At 42.7% G+C, this 23,395-nt stretch overlaps 1 protein-coding gene across 2 annotated transcripts in view; it reads left to right on the plus strand.

Moving 5' to 3' along the window:
* Positions 1 to 23,395, plus strand: part of SLC39A14 (solute carrier family 39 member 14) — a 1,521,355-nt gene that overhangs the window by 1,488,042 nt on the left and 9,918 nt on the right. For both annotated transcript variants that reach the window (XM_044082946.1, XM_044082945.1), the window contains exon 8: positions 436 to 643. In XM_044082946.1, coding sequence (XP_043938881.1) covers positions 436 to 643 — 208 coding nt within the window. The remainder of the gene's footprint in view (positions 1 to 435; positions 644 to 23,395) is intronic.

The following is a 23,395-nucleotide window of genomic DNA, read 5'->3' on the forward strand; positions in this document are numbered from 1 at the left end:
TGAAATTGTGGTATGTTTTAGGAAAACACTTTACAGAACTGTACCTGGATATGTTGATTCAAAAGCCTATATGCTAGGCCTATAAATACTACAGAGTAGCTGTAAAGTGTTAACTAAAAAAAATAAAAAAAAAATGTTCACAGGGGAACCTCAATAACCTAGAGAACTTTTTCACCTGAATGTTGAGTTTTCTTTATGCAGTTCTCAATAAACATGCAGATTTAGAGGCGGTTGATATTTTGCAGTACTACAAGTTAATCCCTCATTGTAACTGCACAGGTGGCATTCCTAAATATTCAGTAATAAAGGGGGGAAATGCAGAAACGGAAAACTATTTGTAAGAGGATCTGGAATGCTGTTTAGTCTGTAGTTAGATACCAAGTAGTTGGTGTCTGTCCAGGCTTCCTTGTGACTTGTGATTGTCGTTTATTGCAGGATGCACAGAATCCGCCGAGTACCTGCTATTGGTTGAAAGGAACTCATTACTCCAACATTGGAACTCTGGCATGGATGATTACCTTGAGTGATGGGCTACACAATTTCATTGATGGTCTGGCAATAGGAGCTTCCTTTACTGTGTCAGTTTTCCAAGGAATCAGTACTTCAGTAGCAATCCTCTGTGAGGAGTTTCCACATGAGCTAGGTATGTTCAAACTTGTTTGCAGTTAATAAAAGCATGCTTTTAGCATTCGCCCTTTTTTGTGCAGATTATGTCATTTTCCAGCAGACAAGCATGCTAAATGCCAGAGCTCTCTCTAAACATCAAACACTGACTGAGAAGGGCACCTGAGCCCCTGAACTCTCAAATTGTTTTCTGCTGCTTGCATACTTCGGATCTCAGTTTTAATGCTTTCAGTGAATATTACTGTGTTCATTGCCTAGAAGCAAATGTATGAAGTTTATTTGTGGTTGTGACATCATCAGCCAGTTTATTTGTGGTTGTGACATCATCAGCCAGCACTGTTTTTATTGTTTAAGGAGGAATATGATGTAAAGCATGCAAGTACCAGTGGGTTATCCCTTTCAGTCACTGATGTCTGGCATTTGAAATTCCGTATTTACCCGACCGGGTGGTTGGTAGTTGAAAGTTCTTTATACAGTGAGTAATGGGAAGTCCTTTACACAGCTGCAGGTCTTAACTGGAGCATCATCACAGGGGCCAGGACTCAGAGGGTTGGAAGCTGTCTAGACCTCCTAGAAGTAACTCCAGTGTTCAAGAAGGCATGAGCTTTATTTGCAAAGGTTTACAAAAGGTTGGGAGTTGGCATAATGGTTATGGTATTTACCTCACACACACATGGTACAGAGTTTGATTTTCACCTTTGAAGAAAATTAGGTAGGTGTAAAATGGCTCACAAGTGCAGCTACCCTAGTACTTAACCTATGAACCTGTAATTACTGTTCTTTGCTTTGACAGATGACGAGTAGCCCAGAGGTGATGCACCACTGAACCCCATCCTTGAAAGTGCATTCAGAGGTGTAGTTGCCACTCCTCTCCCCTGGCAGTCAGCTCACTAGTGACTCTCCTGATTGAGAGTTTTTTTATTGAATCAGCTGGTCAGCCGCAATGTGCTCAAACTCAAGACCAGTGACTCATTTCTTACTCATACTGTTCAACCTGGAAACATCAAACATCTGGACAAAGGCCCATGAAAAGTAGGTACAACTGGCCCAAAATGTGTATGCTGATTAACATAAAATCTGCATACATATTTATGTAACCCCACCCCTCCAGTGGAATTGTGCAATACCAGCATTCAGACACAAATTGAAAAACAGACAAAATGTTCAACACAAAATGTGGAAAGTGGGGTTCAGTGGGCGAACCTAGACAATGAGCAGTGTAACGTGTTCTGATGGATGGGAGAAGGGAGTCCCAGTTAATAATTAAGTAAATGTTCTTTTAAGGAATCGAACAATCACATCAGTCATCCACACAAAAGTTAAGCTAAAGGCCAGCTATAACTATTTTTATTTTAACGATAATAAAAGTCAAGGGACTCAACTTGAGTGCTCATAAATCCATCAGTTGTGGTCCTTTGACTGATTTGTGCCTTGCAAAGTCTATGAATCACATTTGTACACACACACACACACACACATATATATATATATATATATATATATATATATATATATATATATATATATATATATATATATAAAATACAGACTACATACACATGTACATACATACAGACATACACCCACACATTTATAAGTTTTATTAGGCAAGAGAGGATTTTAAATTACACATGAGAGATGAGAGATATATGTAACAATTTCAAAAATTATTTTGGATCCCCCCCACCACTGCAGTCAACTTTTGGCATATGATTTGTTTTCTTTTTTTATTACAAACGTGCTTCTAAAACCTGATAATGGCCCCCTACAGCATTGTATTAAAAATGTAAGGTAGTACAACATATAATGGCAGCTCTCCGTGAAGCAAAACAAGGTAACATTTTGTATGGAGCATTTTTAAACTTATTTTGTAGTCTCAACTTCTTCCTTTACATTTTTTTAATTAGATCTCCATCCCACCAATGTATACAAGATAATTGTTTAAACATTGTTTTAACCTGCTCCCAGCTCCTGCCTCACCCACTGGGTCTACCAAACCTCCTTGTTATCCCCAGAATTACTCCGCTTATGTTTGGGGGACAGTGATGAGACAGAGGTATCCTGACATCATACTGCTGTTGAGTGAGCTTTTGCATTTTTGTTCAAGGTCTGTCATCTGTCCCTGGGTGCACTTGTGTTGTCGGGGGGGGGGGGTTACAATTGCCTCACTGTTGTATACCAAGAAAACATCCATATAACTGATAAAAATCACTCTGGTACCATTATACAGAATCTGACAGCTTTTTTTTTTGGGGGGGGGGGGCGGGATTCATTCACTTCACAGACATTTAATTGAGACTAAACAGGCTCAGTGATAATGGAGTTTTGTATGCAAAGCTATGCAGCAGAAGACACAGCATTTGAGCTACAAAATATGTGTAGTCTTCATGTTTCACGGTTGCTTATGTCAAGTCTCTAATAAGGATTTATTCTATTTAGCAAAATGTTGTTGAAAGCTTTTTTGCTTTCAAGTAGCATTTTGGGGTTTCTATAACAATCTCATCCAGTGATCTACGGAGTACAAGAATGACATCCATGGATAAGAGAAGTTAATAGGATTCTGTAAACAAAGCAAACAAATGTTTTTTAAAAGTACGCATGATACTTTAGAGGTGTGCTCTGCATCAACACTTGACATCTTACAGGATGGGCGGTTTGTATGTAATCTAGCCAAATGTAAGGCAGGTGCCATTTACACTTACACAAAAGTAAATCAGGGTGCTTTTTATGATTAACTGAATCTGCAGTGAACGGGTATAGGTGATCCTAAGAATATAATAAATAATACTTAACTTAATCCATCATGAATAAGAGTAATGCACCCCACCCCCATTCTGACCACTGTGCTTGCCACCTGTTAATGTGTAAGTACTGTCAATGTAACAGTTACTGCAGCCGGACAGCACGCTCCATGAAAGGTCCACAGTTACTTGCTTACACACTGTCCTGAATTAGGGAAATTAAGGCAATCTTATGGACGTGCCTTCTCCACACGTATTTTTGATCAAGTTCCTGTCGAAGGTTCTGGAAACGTTGGCACTACTCATACTTTTTCACTACTGATATCCATGCTGCCTGCTTTCAGCCACAAGCACTTGTAAAGTCATTAAGTCTGACTCAACTCAAGTGAAGATTCTTTTGCTGGAAATTGCTGACACACACTCACTCACGCACACACTTCACATCGTTCACAAAAGCGCTAGCAGTGGTAGGTACCATATAACTATTTTTATTTTAAAACGTCAAGAATTGCTACAGTTTCTGTTAGACTGGCTGCTGGCATGGCAGATGCGCTACATGTAACATGCTTTTTTATTTTTTATTTTTTTACTTAGTTTAACTTATCTGGAGATCACTGCCAGAAAAAGTAAGTTTTCTCATCTCATAGATTCATCTGAGGAGTGCGGTCTGACACACAGGACTGGTCTAGTCAGTGGTGGGCCCTGAGCTGGATTCTATTGCAGCAGAAGCAGAACACAAGTAATTTGTAATATGTTATGTGCTTACTGCTGTAATTTCCAATTATCAGTTGAAACCAACTCCAGTAGGTTGCATTCTGCCTCACGAGTCAATGCTGATGTCACCACGCACGCCCCTGCACGTAGATGACATTCTGGGATATGTTGGCAATGCATGGTGATATCATCCATAAGTTTAAAGTTGTATTAAAAAAAAAAATTAGAATATAATTAGGAATCAAAGAGGCCATTCGGGAATTCGTGGCGCCCCATTATTTTAACCCCCAAAACCAGTAAATACTGAGGAATTCGGTATGGTTGAGAGGTATGTTCTCAGTATATCCCCTAGCTGCACCCGTAAGCCCAAGTAGACAGGGATTCACATCTTCTTCCAATTCTAGTAATTATGGTTCAGGATCTGGAAGCATGAACAGTGGAGGTTGGATTGCACAATTAACAAATATAGCCTGATGTTTGTGCTAAGTATGGAGTATTCGTGTTACTCCCATCCACCATCAGTGGCAGGAATGCTTTTAGCAGCTGGATCCCTGAGACCAAACATTTAGTGTACCCTCATTGAATACCGTCTTCAGTGCAAGTCCGGGCACAGCGTTGCATCTGGAGGTGGTGGGTGACATGGCACTGTCTTCTGCTCGGGAATCTATGAACTGTCCATGGACCCAGAGGCAATTAAATCACATAGAGATAAGAATGTTGTCTCTTTCCCGTCATAACAGCTCCTTCTCTCCGTGGATGGTCCTTCCTTTGAAGAAACCTTACAGCTGATGAGGTTCTATGTGGATTAGTATCTGGCTCTATTCTTTCCTTATAAATATGTCTGAATGTGCGTCTTGGGAAGGAGGAGGAAACTGGGTCATCCAGTGTGGAGCCGGTTATCAAACATAGGTTCACAGATTAGTACTAGACTAACTGCCCTTGCGAGCCATTTTTAAGCCTAGCCAGTTATCCCCTGTGAGATTCAAACCCTGTACCTTGTGTTTGTAAAGCAAACATGTTAACCATTAGGCCACCCTGAAGATGAGTATTTTGTGGTTGTATTTTCACATGGTGAGTAACGAGAGTTGACGTATGGATACCTTAGGAGTGATTATTTATATGCCCTTTTTACCCAGGGGTGACATAGGAACATAGCCAGTTGTTTATGAGGTGGACATTCAGGAGTTTTTTAAATGTTGTAGTGGAGTCATTGGATGCTAGATGGCCAGGTAGGGTATTCCAGAGCTTGGAAACAGAGTGGCTAAAGTGAGATTTACCTGCCTTATTATTATGTTTGGTGACTTCTAGGAGGTTTTGGTTTCTAGATCTCAAGGTTCTTGTGGTACAAGGAAGTATGAGATTTTGGAGAGCTGGGATTTTGTTAGAGTGGTAGTATAACTTGTGTGCTAGTGACGATTGTCAGAGTGGTAGCATAACTTGTGTGCTAGTGACGATTGTCAAAGTGGTAGTATAACTTGTGTGCTAGTGACGATTGTCAGAGTGGTAGTATAACTTGTGTGCTAGTGACCATTGTCAGAGTGGTAGTATAGCTTGTGTGCTAGTGACCATTGTCAGAGTGGTAGTATAACTTGTGTGCTTGTGACGATTGTCAGAGTGGTAGTATAACTTGTGTGCTAGTGACGATTTTCAGAGTGGTAGTATAGCTTGTGTGCTAGTGACCATTGTCAGAGTGGTAGTATAACTTGTGTGCTAGTGACCATTGTCAGAGTGGTAGTATAGCTTGTGTGCTAGTGACTATTGCCAGAGTGGTGGTATAACTTGTGTGCTAGTGACGATTGTCAGAGTGGTAGTATAACTTGTGTGCTAGTGACCATTTTCAGAGTATTAGTATAGCTTGTGTGCTAGTGACGATTGTCAGAGTGGTAGTATAACTTGTGTGCTAGTGACCATTGTCAGAGTGGTAGTACAGCTTGTGTGCTAGTGACTATTGCCAGAGTGGTGGTATAACTTGTGTGCTAGTGACGATTGTCAGAGTGGTAGTATAACTTGTGTGCTAGTGACCATTGTCAGAGTGGTAGTATAGCTTGTGTGCTAGTGACTATTGCCAGAGTGGTGGTGTAACTTGTGTGCTAGTGACGATTCAGAGTGGTAGTATAACTTGTGTGCTAGTGACCATTTTCAGAGTATTAGTATAGCTTGTGTGCTAGTGATGATTGTCAGAGTGGTAGTATAACTTGTGTGCTAGTGACCATTGTCAGAGTGGTAGTATAGCTTGAGTGCTAGTGTCTATTGCCAGAGTGGTGGTATAACTTGTGTGCTAGTGACGATTGTCAGAGTGGTAGTATAACTTGTGTGCTAGTGACCATTTTCAGAGTATTAGTATAGCTTGTGTGCTAGTGACGATTGTCAGAGTGGTAGTATAACTTGTGTGCTAGTGACCATTGTCAGAGTGGTAGTATAGCTTGTGTGCTAGTGACTATTGCCAGAGTGGTGGTATAACTTGTGTGCTAGTGACGATTGTCAGAGTGGTAGTATAACTTGTGTGCTAGTGACCATTGTCAGAGTGGTAGTATAGCTTGTGTGCTAGTGACGATTGCCAGAGTGGTAGTATAACTTGTGTGCTAGTGACCATTTTCAGAGTGGTAGTATAGCTTGTGTGCTAGTGACCATTTTCAGAGTGGTAGTATAGCTTATGTGCTAGTGACGATTGTCAGAGTGGTAGTATAACTTGTGTGCTAGTGACCATTTTCAGAGTGGTAGTATAGCTTGTGTGCTAGTGACGATTGTCAGAGTGGTAGTATAACTTGTGTGCTAGTGACGATTGAGTTGAAGCAGCCGAGGGAGCTCCAAGCAGTTTAGCTTTTTGAGAGAATCACAGGGATCTGTTCTGTATGAGGATTCAGTAGCAAATCCTGCTATCTTATTATAACAGGATTCTAATTTGTTTAGGCCAGTTTTACGAAGGTTAGTTAGAGTTGGGAATGCGTAGAGGAGGGTGGATAGTAGATGTGTCCTTGCTGTTGTGGTTTGAGTGCTTTGAGAGAAATTTCTTGTTGCGATAGAGCAGTCCTAGTGTTTTGTGAACTTTCTTGATAGTTTGGGCAATGTGCAAGTCAGATCTTAAGTAGTTGTCTATTTCAACGCCTAAAAGTTTGGTGTGGGTGGTTGGAGTGATTACAGTTTTGTTATTGGAGATTATAGAAAATTTATCATTTGGGGGAAGGATCTATATGGTCTGCAATAGAGTAATTTAGTTTTATTTGGGTTAAGAATAAGCTGGTGGTTAGTGAACTTGGACTCACCTAGTGAAAAGCAGGCTTGTGTTTGGGAGTGGAGGTCATCTAGTCTGGGGGCAGCACATTTGATGGTGTCATCTGCTTATTGAATAACTGAGGCCTTGGGTGTGGAGGATAAGAGTTGATTGGTGAATAGAGAGAAGAACAATGTGCCTAGGAGGCCTTGAGGGACTCCTAAGGATACCATCAGTAGGGAGGATAGTTGGTTCTGCCATTTTACTGCCTGCTGATGTTCTGATAGGTAGTTCTTAAACCAGGTGATAGAGCAGGTACTCAGGTTTAGGGTACAGAGTGTATTGAGAAGTTTATTATGTTTTACCATGTCAAAAGCTTAGACAGGTCTAAAAATATGGCTGAGACTAATTTTCCATAATTTCTATGGTGGTTAATGGTATTCGTGATGGAGATAAGTGCAGTGGCTGTGCTATGGAAGGGTCTGAAGCCGTGTTGATTTTTAGATAGCAGATTGTTTTTTTGAAGGTAATCCATGAGCTGAGTGTGTATGACTCTCTTTCTAGTATTTTTGATAAGGGAGATAAAATAGCAATAGGACGATAGTTATTGATTTCTAAAGAGTTGCCTCCTTTTTGTAGTGGTATGATATGGGAGGTTTTCCATATAGAGGGTACCTTACACTTTGAAATAGATCTGTTAATAAGTATTGCATAAGGATAGGCTGTAGCTACTGTGGCTATCTGGAGGTATTCTGCTGGTAGATTATCAGCAGCCAGGATGGTTGGTTTAAGTTGGTTTAAGTTTCTGTAGGAGTTTTAGAATGGTTTTGATAGACACTGGCTGAAAGCTAAAGTGGGTGATATTAGGTTCATAGGTTCATTGATTAGTACTAAGCTAACTGCCCTTGCGAGCCATTTTAAGCCTAGCCAGTTATCCCTTGTGAGACTCAAACCCTGCACCTTGTGTTTGTAAGGCAAACACCTTAACCATTAGGCCATCCTCCCAACCCTTGTGTTTCAGTGCTAGTTTGTGTGGTTGTTGGGGTAGAGTGACTGGCATTAATTTGGTTATTAGCTATGGCCTGGATTATTTTGGTAAAGTATTTGTTAAACTGATTGGGGATATTGTCGTGGTTGTTTCCTGTTATAGGTGCAGGGGTTGCAGTTTTCCCTGGTTGCAGTATAGTTTATTGCAGGCCAGAATCTGTGAGGATTTTTAGCATGTTTTTCCTGTAAATTTTGATAATAGCTGATTTTGTCTACTGTAATGAGTTTTTTTGGCTTTGTTACGAAGTTCTAAGTAGTTTTGTTTTGCTGTTTGGGTTTTGTTTTTGTGGAATTGTACCCGTGCTCTTTCCCTTTCTTTCAGAAAAGATCTGGTAGGTTTAGTAAGCCAGGGGGCATAGTTAGCTTTTATTCTAGTGGTTCTAGAGGGAGCATGATGGTTTAATATTTGTAAGAAAGTTGTATTAAAGTATTTTACAGTGTCTTCAAGAGAATTGTTTTAGAGGAGTCCAATTGCAAAATTTTAAGTCCTGGATAAAGTCATTAGGGTTAAAGTTGTTTTTGTTCCTGACGTCTCTTAGTGTTACCTGGCTTATATGGGAAGTATTGGTTCTCAGAAGGTAGGTTGGTTGGTGGGCACTGAGTATGTCTGGCAGCCAGCCAGCTTGGGATGTGAGGGAAGGGTGGGATGTAAGAATCCAGTCCAGTATGCACTGGTGTTTGGATCTTTTGTATTTTCTGGTTGCGGATGTGATAAGTTGGGTAAACCCATGAAGGTTCATTTGGGTGGATGGATTGTGGCTATAAAAGTTAAGCCAATCAATGTTAGCCACCTAGCAGGATATTTTCCTGAGACAGGGAGTTTGAGATCCATTCTAGTAGGTTTCCATGACTGCAGTATTGTTTCCTGGGGGAATGTAGGCGTCAATGATATTTGTGTGTTTCTTGGGGTTCAGCATTGTTAAAGTCTGGAATGTTAATATCAGGTTGTTAAAGGATGAGGTGTTTTTTGAACATTGTAGCTACCCCCACCCTTTTTACCTGCTCTATCTTTGTGAATGATATTATACTCTGGAGCTGTAATCTCATTATCATGACTTTTCTGGCTTTAGCCATGTCTCAGTAAGATAATGTCTGGTTTATACAGGGCTAGTAGGGCATGAATACCTCTCACATTTAGGTTAAGAAAAAGGAGAGAGTTTTTTGTCTGTGGATGTAGGGTGGGGTGTATGTCACCACAACATGTAAGTTTTTTAGCAGATGTAGGTAGGGTTTATTAAGCTTGAGGATAATTCTAATGTGTTTTAGAGAGGTGTGGAACATGTTGCTAAGTGGCAGTAACTTGTGTAGGTGATAGTCTGTGTGGGAAGGTTTGAAGAGGTGTAGTGCTGATTGGCAGTTTGGTGGGGTCGAGTGATATCTAAGTGGGGGGGGTAGGTTGTAGTGAAGGTGGATATGATAGTTGGTTAAGGCTGAGAATAGAAGCAGGATAGAAACTGAGACTGTACAGAGTAGGAGTTTTAGTATGTGATTAAGTGGTAAGGGTAACATTGTTTATAATAGGGAGTTTTGTTAGAGTAGGTGGAGTAATTGGTAGATGTTCTTCGTGTTTCATTGTAGCTAGCCCTCAGTCGGACCGAATACCAGAGACTTAGTATTTCTGCGTTGGATGCATTCATTTCTTCCTTGATGTCAGGTTGTCAGGGGTATAAAAACAGGCAACCAACGCCATTACATCAGTATTTGTTGCCAAGGAGGAGCCCGAAGCAGAAGCAGTTCACAAGTGCCGGTCGGCAGCTACCTGAATTTTTCGTTTTCGAGTTGAATAATCCTGAAGTCTTCTAAAGCTAAGTATCCCATTGGGGATCCTTTTTCCTTGCTCTAACCGATGTCAGAAAAAGTTAACAATTGTCTTGCGTGTGGAAAGCAAATACCTCACAGAGATTTTCATTCTTACTGCGTCAGCTGTTTAGGTCCAGACCACGACGTCCCTCTCTGTCAGTTTTGTGCCTTGTTTAACACCTGAACCATTTGTCATCGGGCTCTCTTTGTCGCTAAATTCTTTCGCTATCAATCTCCATATTCTGAAATGGCTTCGGTAAGCCATCCGACTACTGATCTTCTGAAAAAACCTAAGGATAAAGACAGAGACAGACCGCATAGGTTCAAAACTGCCGACGATGCTTCCGTTAAGCTAGTCACCAGTCCACCGGTACTAAGTGAGGTGCCTTTGCAGCCCCTGATGCCCGCTTCAGTGGATTCTGAGGTCTCTGCTGAGACCCATTCGGAGTCCGGTATGCCGTGAGATGCTTCTTCGACTATGGAACCAGCGGATGTCTCTACCTTGGATGGGTCCGGAGCCGCTGTGTAGGCACCGGCTTCTGAGGCAGCTTTTCGCTCTATCGATGTTTGAAACAAACCAACGACTTCTTTTTTAACCAAAACTACCGAGTTTCTTAGGCCCAGGGTACGCACTATGCCTAGAAAACAGACGACCAGAACACATGCTGAGTCACCCATGCCACAAAAACAAATGCTTAGAATGGCTGAAGACCTTATTACACTGATTAGGGGAAGCCAGCCTTCCCCTACAAAGAGACAAAGAATCCAATCCCCTTCAGGTACTACAGACCAGGAGTCCGATGACTGTGACCTTTCTGATTATGAAGACAATGCCCTTATCTGCCTATGAGGATTCAGATGCAGAGGAATCCATTCCCTCTGCCTCCCCTCCAGAGGATTTTTCTTTTGGTGAAACCTTGCATACTTTAAGAGAGCATTTCCATTGGGAATACAAAGACTATCCTCAGTCCAAAAAGAGACTCCAAGAATTTTTAGAGTTGCCTCAGCACAGGCCTTTAGCGATGCCCCCTGCCCTGGATATTGTAGATGATGTTTTCATGGAATCCAGTCTTACTCCAGACACTTTACGTCCTGCCCCTAGGAAACCAGACTGGTACTATAGAGTACCTGATGCTCACATGTTTCTTTTCAAGAATCCTACTGCTGACACAGAGATCATTTCCCAGGGGCCTAAAGGTATTAAAGCTACTACAGCCAAAAATCACATCCCTTCGGACAGGGATTCCAGGGCTTTGGACAAATTGGGTAAGAAGGTATATACCTCTGCAACTCTTGCTATCAGGGCATTCAATTGCCAGTTTCACATGCTCAAATACCAGCAACATATTATGGAACTTATTAAACAAAAAGTGGTAACTTTTCCAGATTGCACAGAAAATAAAGAATTGCAGGAGCTTATGCACTGTGCAAACCAAGTTAGTAAGTATACTTTGCAGCGTGACTTTGATGCCCTAGAAGCATCTTGCAGGGCAGCAGTCACTGGCTCTGTACTGAGAAGACATGCTTGGCTGAAGGAGCAGGCCTTGCCAGATCATGTCAAATCTAAATTATTAGACTCTCCCTTGAATAAGGACTGTTTGTTTGGCGCCAAAGCAGAAGAGGTTATTAAAAAGATGGAAGACTAAATCTATGCAGACTGTTAAAGAATTCCTACAAGTACAATCCCCTAGATTCAGTAGGCATTGCCCTTCAAAACACTGGTCCATTCCAGCCCCCTCAAGGCCTTCCCAAACAAGACCCAGGGGAAACGGACCACACAGACTACAGTCTCAGGGTAAGCAGAGATCTAAACAATGGAGTGCCCCCACCCCTAAAGTAGGGAGTAGTAAGCCATCTCCTTACGGAAAAAACTCACAATGACTTCTTCACTCTATTTCCCAGCCCTGCCCAATTGCTTGTGCCCCTAGGAGGAAAACTTGCCCTTCATGCAAAAAACTGGATGTCCATCACTCAGGACCGATGGGTCCTCAACATTGTATCCTAGGGGTACAAATTTTATTTCCATTCACTGCCAACCCCAAGCGGGTTTCCAGACCTTCCTCCAAACCAGTGGGCAGAGGCTCCAAACCAAGTACTTTCCCTGCTCAATATCAGAGCTATTCAGCCTGTTCAAGTAGAACAGTGGGGTTAAGGATTCTACTCCAAACTCTTCCTAGTACCCAGGAAAGAGGGCTCTTGGCACCCAATCCAGGATCTTTCAATTCTCAACACCTTCCTGGTGGTACCAAAATTCAAGATGCTTACCCTGCAACAGCTTCTCCCTATGTTAGCCAAGGATGCCTAGTTAGTCACCCTAGACTTAAAAGAAGCCTATCTGCACATGTCCATAAGGGAGTCATGCAGGAAGTATCTATGTTTCAGGGCAGGGTCTATGCATTATCAGTTCTCTGCACTTCCCTTTGGCTTATCTACTGCGCCCAGGGTATTCACAAAATGCCTGGCTCCAGCCATTGCATACTGCAGGCAGAGAAATATCCAAATTTACCCTTACTTGGATGATTGACTGATTCAGGCGGACAGTCAGGAATTGCTGCTTCAGCACCTGGCATTTGTAAAAAGCCTTCTCACTTCATTGGGGTACACCATCAGTGAAAATAAATCACAACTTGTATTCCTGGGAGCAAGCTTGGACACAACTTCCCAGATGGCATTCCTCACTTCAGAATAACAGGTCTATCTGACAGACTACTTCACACAAATGGCCACCAGAACCCAGCTATCTGCAAGAAAAATACTGCAAGCCCTAGGGTTCATGGCCGCATGTATACTGCTAATTCCATATGCACGACTGCATATGAGGAAACTCCATTGGTACTTAAGTCTTTGGTGCCAACATTCTCAGGACCTGGAAACAGTCATTCCTATCATACCCTGTCTAAGGAGTTCCTTTGGTGGGCAGAAGCATGCAACCACAACAAAGGACTGCCTTTTACTCAACCCCACACCACCCAGACCCTTACCACAGACGGGTCCGACTATACATGGGGGCGCTCACATGACTGGCAAATGTATTCAGGGCCACTGGAGCCCAAGTCAGATTCATCTGCACATCAACCAGAAAGATGCTAGCTGTACAGAATGCCATGACTGCTTTCAGATACCTACTCTTGCCAGGACAACTGCTGATAAAAACAGACAACAACACAGTTATGTGGTACATCAAAAAGCAGGGGGGAACCCATTCTTACCACTCTGCAGGTTAGACATGGCCCTGTGGAACATGGCCTTGGACATCCAAGTCCATCTACAAGCTCAATTCCTGCCATGCAAATAAAACTTACTGGCAGACAACTTAAGCAGAAATCCTAGACCCACACGAGTGGAAATTGGAGCCCAGCACCTTCAACCTAATGATTCAGAAATGGGGGACCCCAGAGGTGGATCTCTTTGCCTCCCCCTACAACCACCAGCTAAGCAAATTCTGCATCAGGAACCCCCCACAGCAGGGCCTGGAAAGTGGATGCCCTATCCTTTCAATGGGAAAACCTCTCAATTTATGCCTTTCCCCCTCTGCCCCTTCTCTCAAGTGTATTACTCAAGATAAAACAAGACAGGCCAAGGACAATTCTGATTGCCCTGGACTGGCCACGCCAGCACTGGTACCCTCTCCTGCGCAGCCTGACAATGGTGCCACCCTGGAACCTACACCAGACCCCAACCTTGATTTCTCAGTAGGAGGGACAGATTTTGCATCCACAATTGCAAACCCTAAATCTTGCAGCCTGGCTTATTCCTTAAATACTACACCAGCATCCCTAAGCAAACAGGTGCTGGACATCATCCTTGAAGCCAGAAGGTCCAGTACAAGGAAATCATATGTTGAAAAGTGGAAAAGGCATTCTTCATGGATTCAGTCTAAAGGAAAGGACACAGCACTGCCCTTCTTACCTCTAATCCTGGATTACCTAGCAGAACTACTCCACAGAGGCATATCCTTCTACTCCGTTAAGATCCATGCCTCTGCCATTTCATCACAATACTGAGCCACCTCTATTCTCTCACCCTCTCATCAAACAGTTCCTGAGAGGGGCAAACAACTTAAGGCCACCAAGGAGAGCACCCACCCCTTCTTGGGATCTTAACTTTGTACTGGAAAAGCTCACGCATCCCCATTTTGAACCTTCTGCTTCAGCAGAGTTAAATTTCCTCTCTTGGAAAACAGCCTTGCTTCTAGCCATCATTTCAGCTAGAAGAGTGTCTGAGCTACAAGCACTGATGATTGTGGAACCCTTCATTATTTTCCATGCTGACAGGGTTTCCCTCAGGGCTAACCCTTCCTTTATGCATAAAGTGGTGTCCAGTGTGGCTCTCAACCAATCCATCTATTTGCCAACCTTCTTACCTAATACTCAAAATAAAGGGGAAAGGATACAGCACTCTTTGGACAGCTCAGATTCTACCTTGATAGGACTAAGCCTTTCAGAAAATCTGACCAGTTGCTAGTCAGCTTTGCAACAGGGTCAGAGGGCAAAGTCATTTCAAAACAAACCATTTCCAAATGGAGAACACACAGCATCCATTTCTGCTACAAGCACCATGGAAAACCAACCCCTCCAGGGGTCAGAACACATTCCACTAGGGCTACATCTACCTCTACAGCATTTCTCAGGGGAGTCCCTACCAGGGACATCCTGGAAGCTGCTTCCTGGAGTTCTGTACACACCTCCACCAACCATTACCACCTGTCTATCTTTTCCAAATCCAGGGCAGGTTTTGCTACAGCAGTCTTGCAAGGCCTACTTACCAGCCCTAGCTCTTCTTGACTGCCTCCACCCTTCCTCAACTTTGGGAATCAACCCAAGTGTGATGACTAACAGTGAAACACCAAGAACATAGTACAGTTGTGTACACTTACCATAAATGTAGATGTTCAAGTGTATTCACTGCTGCAGTCCTGGTTTCCCTCCCTCTTGCCCCCTGGTTCTCTCTATCTCTCCTCTCTATGGCTATTCCTACTGGTATAGGTATTTAATTTTTACTGGTGGTGTTTTCCCCACCATATCCTAGCTCCCTATTTGGGGGCTCCTGACATTTGGGGCAAGAAAAACCGATGTAATGGCGTTGGCTGCTTGTTTTTATATCCCTGACGACCTGACATCAAGGAAGAAGCAACAGCATCTGACGCAGTATGTCTCTGGGTCGACTGAGGGCTATCTGCAGGCAGATAACCCAAGTGTGATGACTGCAACAATGAATGCACTCGAGCATCTACATTTATGGTAAGTGTACACAGCTGTACTTTATGTGATGCGGTTTGTAACAGACCTTTTAAGAGGGTTGTGTGTATTGGAATGTATTAGGGTAATTAGGGTGGTGGGAGGTGGTGTTTGGTAATTGGAGATGTGGTTTATGGTTATAAATCAGTGTAACCCAGTTTGGGTTTGTAAAAGGCAGATCACGTCTCCTAAACCTGATAGACGTCTGTGAAGAGGTCACCAAAGCCGTAGATGTGGGTAGGGTGGTTCACACAGCCTATCTAGATCTCGCCAAGGCTTTGAACACCATCCTCCACTCTGGAATTATAGATAAACTCTTTAAACTAGGTATAAATCCCTATGTCACAAGATGGGTTGCCAACTGGCTCACTGACAGAACCCACACTGTGAAAGTAGCAGACTCCAAATCCGACTTCAGACCAGTGACAAGTGGAGTACCACAGGGTTCACTCCTGGGTCCTCTCCTGTTTATCTACTTCTCAGAAGTACAGGCTAGCAAAGAAGGTTTTTGGCTAACGTAGTTCGCAGATGACTGCAAGCTAGGAGCCATAATCGAAACTCCTAACGAAGTGGACATCCTGTAAAAAGGAGACAGATGCCTGATGCCAAAGCCATGGAAAAAGTGCATTGTCATCCCTTTTGGTAAAAACTCTGTACCCATGAACTACTACATAGGCAGTAGTCTACTTAACACTGAAAGTGTGATAAGAGACTTTGGGACACAGGTGGACAGTAGTCTCTCCTTTGATAATGACATCGCCACAACAGTCAGTAAATCCTTCTATGTAGCACATCTCATCACAAAAGGTTTCTCATCCAGGAAAAAAGAAGTCATTGTTCCCCTCTACTTGTCACTCATTGTACCCGTTATAGAGTACACCACCCCTTTTGATATGTACCTCACAAGACATGTACAACAACTAGAAAGGCCACAGAAATACCTCACAAAGAGGATTACCGGCCTCAAACAGATGCCCTACTCAGACTGTCTCACAAAACTCCAGCTTTACTCCGTCGCATATCACCTACTCAGAGGCGATCTCTGCCTAACATACAAAGCTATGTCAAATCCAGAGCTGTTGGACATGCTCCACTTAAAGAAATCCAAATCCCTCCAAGCTACACGCTCTAGGGACCTAAACCTTGTCACCACAATAAACAGAACATGCTGGAGGGATAGATTCCTGTCCCAGACGCTTCCCATACTCTGGAACAAACTACTTATCTATATCAAACAAAGCTCCTCATTAGCACTCTTCCAGAAAAATCTTGATGATTGGATGGGAGATAGGAAATTCCCCCCGGGGATCACTTCTGTGGCTATTTTCAACGGGGGCACAGGAAAATAATTTTCTTGGGTGGTGAAAGCCAGGGTGCTTTTTTGGCTAGGCTTACATAGGCCCTAGGGCCAATAGCCTAGTACCTACCTATGAACCTATAATGGGGTGGGTGGGAATGGGGAAGGGTAGAGGAGTGGAGCGAGCCCTGACAAGGGCGTCCGACTGAGCAAGTAAGCAATAGAAACAATCAGACTATTTCTTATTTCACAGGTCTCATTTTCATAGTTAGCTGGGGCTATACAGTTTAAACAAGTCTTGCTGCTTCAGAAAGCCCTATTGGACTTGTAACATATGAGAGACAAAGGAGTAAAAACTACAATGGGCAGTGAAATTAGTGGCAGGAGAGGATGGTGAAATGGCGAAGAAGGCAGTCAGTTGAGCAGTAGGGAAAGGGTTGGTAGAAACGACCCGTGGGATATGCAAGTAGCCGTTTAACAAGCAATAGGTTACAATTGGAGCTTGTACATTTTAAACATACATTGGTTGTAAAGCCATCTGGGTACACAGGGTTCAGAGTCCTTGTTATGGGAGGATGCACAAGGTTCCGGCCAAATACTGCTGGGTTCTCTGCTGGTGATTCCTTGGTCTGAGTTTCTAACCTCTGCTAAACAAATTAAGGTATAAGGTGAGGGGGTAGAAATGGGAAATTACAAAGAGAAAACAAGAGCCAGTAATGAGCAGCGGTGAGGTGGAGGTAGGCTGTGGCAGAGAGTATACCGTGCAACAATATTTCACATGGTATATTGCAAGTAATAGGATTGGACAGATGTAGCTAGAGGCAGGGTGTGTGTGAGAGAGTATAGAAGCAGGTCTTTTGGGAGATAGAGTTGAGGGAAAGGCAGCATGATCAATGGACCAAAGAATACAACAGTGCAGTTTAAAAGTAGGAAGATACAGTTCACTGTGCAGTACTAAGGTGATTAGGCTTAAGGTACTATTTACTCATTGTTGCCTTTAGTCATCACTATGTGAAGCTGTGTAACTAAAACATTTCAGTAACACAAGCGGTAATATCCTCGCTCATCCGCAAATATGGCAACGCAGTTTTAGCAATTCAGAGTGGTAATTAATTTGCTCAACTACTAATACAGGTACAGTGCTCATCAACAAAATACATATACAGGAACCATGTTTGATAGTTCTTTCATTCGCACACATCAATTAAGTTAGACCTTTATTGATGTAAAAATACAGGGTAATGAAATAAAAATTACATACTGGCACCTTCGGTATTTATTAGGGAAGATAGAAATTTCTTCAGAAAATATAGCTTGCGAGTGGGATAAAATGAAATAAGTTAGAAATAAAAGAAGAAGATTTTATTTAGTAGGACTCAACAAAGGTTAAAGTTTCACAGAATAGGGGAAATCCCATAAAAGGAGAATTGCAATTTCAGAGTGTTAAAGAGAAAATAAGGGACTACCTTAATATGCAGACGTTTAGAAACATTGCTGATAAGCAGCATTTATCACAGTGGCGCAGACAACATAAAGTGGAAAGGGTTGTTGTCAACCTTAGGAAGCCTATAACAAGGAAGATAACCAGAGATCCTGTAGAGATATTATAAATATTTCAGAAATTTTATGAAAATCTGTATAAAGCAGAGAAGTGTGAAAATCAAGAGCAAGCATAAATAGAAATGCTCATGGAAGAATTAAATGTGCCAAGGTTAAAGTTAGATGAGGCTCAGATATTAACAGTTGGGAGAGGAGGAGATGAGATAAAAATTGTGATGTGTAAACCATCTGCAGGAATGTCTCCCGGAATAGATGGTATTCTTGGGGAAGTTTGGAAACTATGAGGGAAGAAAGAGAGAAAGATCTGGAAGGTTTTAACAGTATTTTAAAAGTAGGAGAAGCACCAACATCCTAGAAGAAAGCTGAGGTGGCTGTAATGCATAAAGATGGTAAAGACCCATCAGATCCATCTTCATGTAGGCCCATTTTGATTCTAAACCGTGATTGTAATTTTTTTGTGTCTATAATGGCTAAAAGAATGGCAAAGGTGATGCCAAAACTGATAAATATGGATTAACAATGTTTTGTGGAGGGAAAGCAAACATTTATCAACATTAATAGAACAGTAAAGATCCAAGAGGGAAGCAGAATGTAAGAAATTACCTCTGTTTGTCAGAAACAGCATTTGTCAGCGTAAGCTGGGATTTTATGAGTAGAGCAAAAAGATCAGAGACAAAATTTAATGGTGGGGGGTCCTGCCAGAGTTCTGTTTGAACAGAGGATCCAGGCAGAGGGTCCTCTTTCCTCTTTGTTTGCATTTATATTTAGAACCACTAGCAAAGAAAATAAGGGACTCAGGAATTCAAGGATATAATTGGCATGGTAATCAAAATAAGTTGGCTTTATTTGCAGATGATGATATTTTGTATCTGATAAAACCAGAAAAAGACATTTCAATGTTATGGAACATTTTGAGACAGTTTAAGGTCTTTTTAGGATAGAAAATTGACGCAGACAAACAAAATTGGTGACGGCTTGCACCTGTCACCCCTGGGCTTTCGGATATTGGCAAAGGCTCTTGCTACTCCCATAGTGCCTTTTTTAGGCAAGGCTCAAAAGACAAACCCACCTCCATAGGTATCACAAGGGATAAGAAACTAAGAGTAATGCTACTCAACGCCAGAAGTCTAGACCTCAAGATGCACACACTCGAAACTCTCCTTAGCATGGAGAACATCGATATCTGTACAGTAACAGAAACCTGGTTCAAGGCTCCAGAGAGCACCCCAGCACTACCAGGTTATACCTCATACCATGCTTTTCGGCCCCAAAACTTGGACCGAACCACAAAAGGAGGGGGAGTATCAATATTCGTCAAAGATACCCACACCTCCAGGTTGGTGGCACAACACGAAGCATCAGAGACTATCCATGTGCAACTAACTAAAACTGCCTTCCAGTTTATAGCCTGCTACAGACCACCCTCCCAAACACAGGAACCCCACTTGGCCTTCCTGAGAATACTGGAAAATATGAAGGTCTCTCCAAACACCATTATATTGGGCGACTTCAACTACCCAAACATAGACTGGGAGCATTTCTCTAGCTCCAACACCCTAGCCCAAAGGTTCCTAGAATTTATAAACTCAAATGCTATGGAACAACTTGTTACCACTCCCACAACAGGGGAAAACATACTGGACCTGATCATCACCAACATGGGGACACTATGCTCCAGACCAGAAGTGTATCCCTCACTGGTAAGATCAGACCATAAACTAATCTCACTGGATATTCACATCCCGACCCCACCCCCTGCCCAGAAAACCACAGTGAAAAACTTCTCTAAAGCAAATTTCACACGCCTCAAAACCGAGGCGAAATCCTTCAAAGCCCCCGGGCCTGTGGAAAATACGGCCCAGACCGCAGACTCCTTTATAAACGCATTCTATGAACACCTTCAGGAATGCATGGATCATGCAATCCCAAATAAAACCAAGACCCAATCCTCCAAAGGCAGACGTCCTGTCTGGTGGACCCCAGCCATAAACAAACTATACAATAGAAGGAGGAAGCTACTACATGATAGAGCAAAATCCCAAAAAGGGAAGGCATCTCTGATCAGTATTAGCAAAAAACTACGGGCACTCATAAAATCGTCTAAGGCCAGCTTGAGAGAAAAATTGCACAGGACACTAAGGATAATCACAAGGCTTTCTTTAGTTATGTTAGGAATCTGGGGAATTCCCAGATATGCTCAGAATTAGTCCAAAATGACAAAAATACACTGAGCCCACAGACATTGCCAACATCCTAGCTGACAGGTTCAGTGCAAACTTCTTCCCCCTCTCCCCACCAAAAGGGCAAATATCTATCCCAACAGAGTGCTGCCCCTGACATCTCAGATGCTCAGGTAAGAGCCGCCTCTCCAAAGCAAAAACACAGCATCAATGGGACCAGATGGTGTCCCGGCTCGTCCTACATGAACTCCAAGAAGAGCTAAACCCAAACATAAAACTACTATTCAATCTTAGCCTTACTACAGGATATGTACCCAAAGAGTGGCGTACAGCAACAGTGGTCCCTCTCCACAAAGGTGGTGCCTCAACGGATCCTGGAAACTATCACCCCATAAGCCTGACTAGCTTGGTCTGCAAAGCTATGGAAAGGATCATCATGGACCTCATAAATAAAGATATTGGGGACCTACAGACACTGGATCCTACCCAGTTTGGCTTTGTTAAGGGCAGATCCTGCCTCTTAAACCTGGTCGATTTCTTTGAAACAGTCACCAGGCCATTGACGAGGGGAAGGTGGTCCACACAGCCTACCTGGACCTCGCAAAAGGCTTCGATACAATACCCCACTCTGGCATTATAGATAAGCTCACCAGCTTAAATATAAACCCCTATGTCACTAGATGGGTTGCAAACTGGCTCAAGGACAGAACCCACATGGTTAGAATTGCTGGAGCCATGTCAGACTCCAAACCAGTTACAAGTGGCGTCCCACAAGGCTCATTCCTGGGACCTCTCTTGTTCGGTATATATTTCTCGGCGGTACAGGCCAACACGGAAGGACTGTGGCTGACCAAGTTCGCAGATGACTGCAAACTGGGCGCCATAATCAACTCTCCAGCCGACAAGCATCCTCCAAAAGGGCCTCATAGAAACAGACAACTGGTGCCAGAGCCATGGCCTCAAGCTAAACGCCAAAAAGTGTATAGTCATCCCCTTTGGCAAAAACAAAGTGCCCACAAATTACCACATAGGTGGTAATCCATTAAGTACAGAAGAAGTCATTAGTGACCTGGGGACCCAAGTTGATAGCAAACTCTCATTTGACAACCACGTGGCCAAAGTGGTTAGAAAAACATTTTATAGAGCCCAACTAATCATGAAGGGATTCACATCTAGATCAGGGGAGGTCATCGTGCCTCTTTACTCATCCCTCATCAGGCCCATAATTGAGTACAATGCCCCTTTTGGGATGTACCTTACCAGACACCTGCAGCAACTGGAAAGACCCCAAAAGTACCTCACCAAGAGGATCAAAGGGCTCAAACAGACCCTGCAGCAACTGGAAAGACCCCAAAAGTACCTCACCAAGAGGATCAAAGGGCTCAAACAGATGCCATATGCTGCCCAGTTAAAGAAACTCCAGCTCTACTCAGTGGCATACCGCCTGCTCAGAGGCGATCTGTGCCTGACGTATAAAGCCATGTCCAACCCGGAATTAATGGACATGCTGCACCTCAGAAAATCCAAATCCCATCGAGCTACGCTCGAGACTTGAACCTCAGCACTGAAATAAATAGGACATGCTGGAGGGACAGATTCATAACCCAGAGGCTCCCTTCACTCTGGAATAAAATCCCAGTCCAGGTTAGGCAGAGTCCCACATTGACTCTCTTCAAGAGGAATCTTGATGAGTGGATGGAAGATCGTAGGTTTACCCCGGCTATCACTTCTGCGTCACTGTTAAGCAGAGGCACAGTATACTAACCTCAAAAAAAGGCATAGCAAAATTAATTTAAAATGGGTGGCGAAAGCCAAACACACTCTGGCTAGGCTTATAAATGCCCTAGGGCAGATAGCCTAGTATGAGCCTATGAACCTATAAAAGCAATAGCGTAAACAGTGCACCTACATACAGATTGGTCCAGCAATCCCCATATTTATGAGGACACTATAAAATAAAGTACTTGGGATTATGGGTTAAAAAGAATAGTGTTATGTTAGCTAAGGATATGTAAGAAGAGACTTAAAAGATAATACAAACAATGTGAAGCTGGAAGCTCAGTTTTATGAATATTGATAACAGGATTTGCTCCATGTATAGGGAGTTCCTCAGTTAGACCTATTTCCCTCCTCTCTGAACAATCAACTGTCAAGATTCTGTTCCAAGACTCCATGCAAGAAGTTTTGGAAGACAGATGCCTTTTCTTTTTCATTGGACAGGAAATTTCCTGTGTATCTTTCCACCCTTACCACTAATATTCAGGGTATTTCTAAAGATTCACCAAAAAATACGCCAGGAAAACCACTCGAAAAGATGTATGGCAGACAGAAGCTAGAGAACACAAACCAGCAGCCAGTAATAGCGTAAAATAATTTAATTTCCGCTTTCGTCACAACTTCATCAGAATTTCGAGTATTTCTAAAGATTAAGGAGGAGTCCCCCAAGAACATTGTTGTGACTTCCTTCTGGCTCAGGCAGCTATGGTTCTTCCTTCTTTTGGAAAGAGCCGGGGGCAGTTACCACAAATGTCTTCCTCACAGAATGGATCTACTTACACAAGAACAGGATTGTTTGATACACCCGACATCTGTTATCTTCAGTTGACTGCCTGAATGGTAAGGTCTTAATTCCTTTTAGGCACCTGTTTTTTGAGGATGTGCAACAGGTATTAATGGAGAAAAGAAAGGCTGCTACTAGAAAGCCATATATTAGCAAATATAAAAGGTTTTGTTTGGTGCCAACAACATAACCAGCACCCATTCAAGGGTATTTGTTCTCTGGTTATACAATATTTGTGTGCATTACTATCCTATGACCTCTATCAGTGTTCATTTAATGGCCATTTCAACATGCCTGCCCATGAATTCTCCTCTTTCAAGGCAGTCACATATCAATATGCTTTTGAAATGGGTTTTACATGAGAGGCCCCCAGGTAAACCAGTGGCCCATCTTTTTATCTTAATTTTTGTGCAAGAGAAACTAA

This window comes from Protopterus annectens, chromosome 9.part0 (genome assembly GCF_019279795.1).
Source record: "Protopterus annectens isolate FY-2018-M chromosome 9.part0, PAN1.0, whole genome shotgun sequence".
NCBI classification, from domain to species: Eukaryota; Metazoa; Chordata; order Ceratodontiformes; family Protopteridae; genus Protopterus; species Protopterus annectens.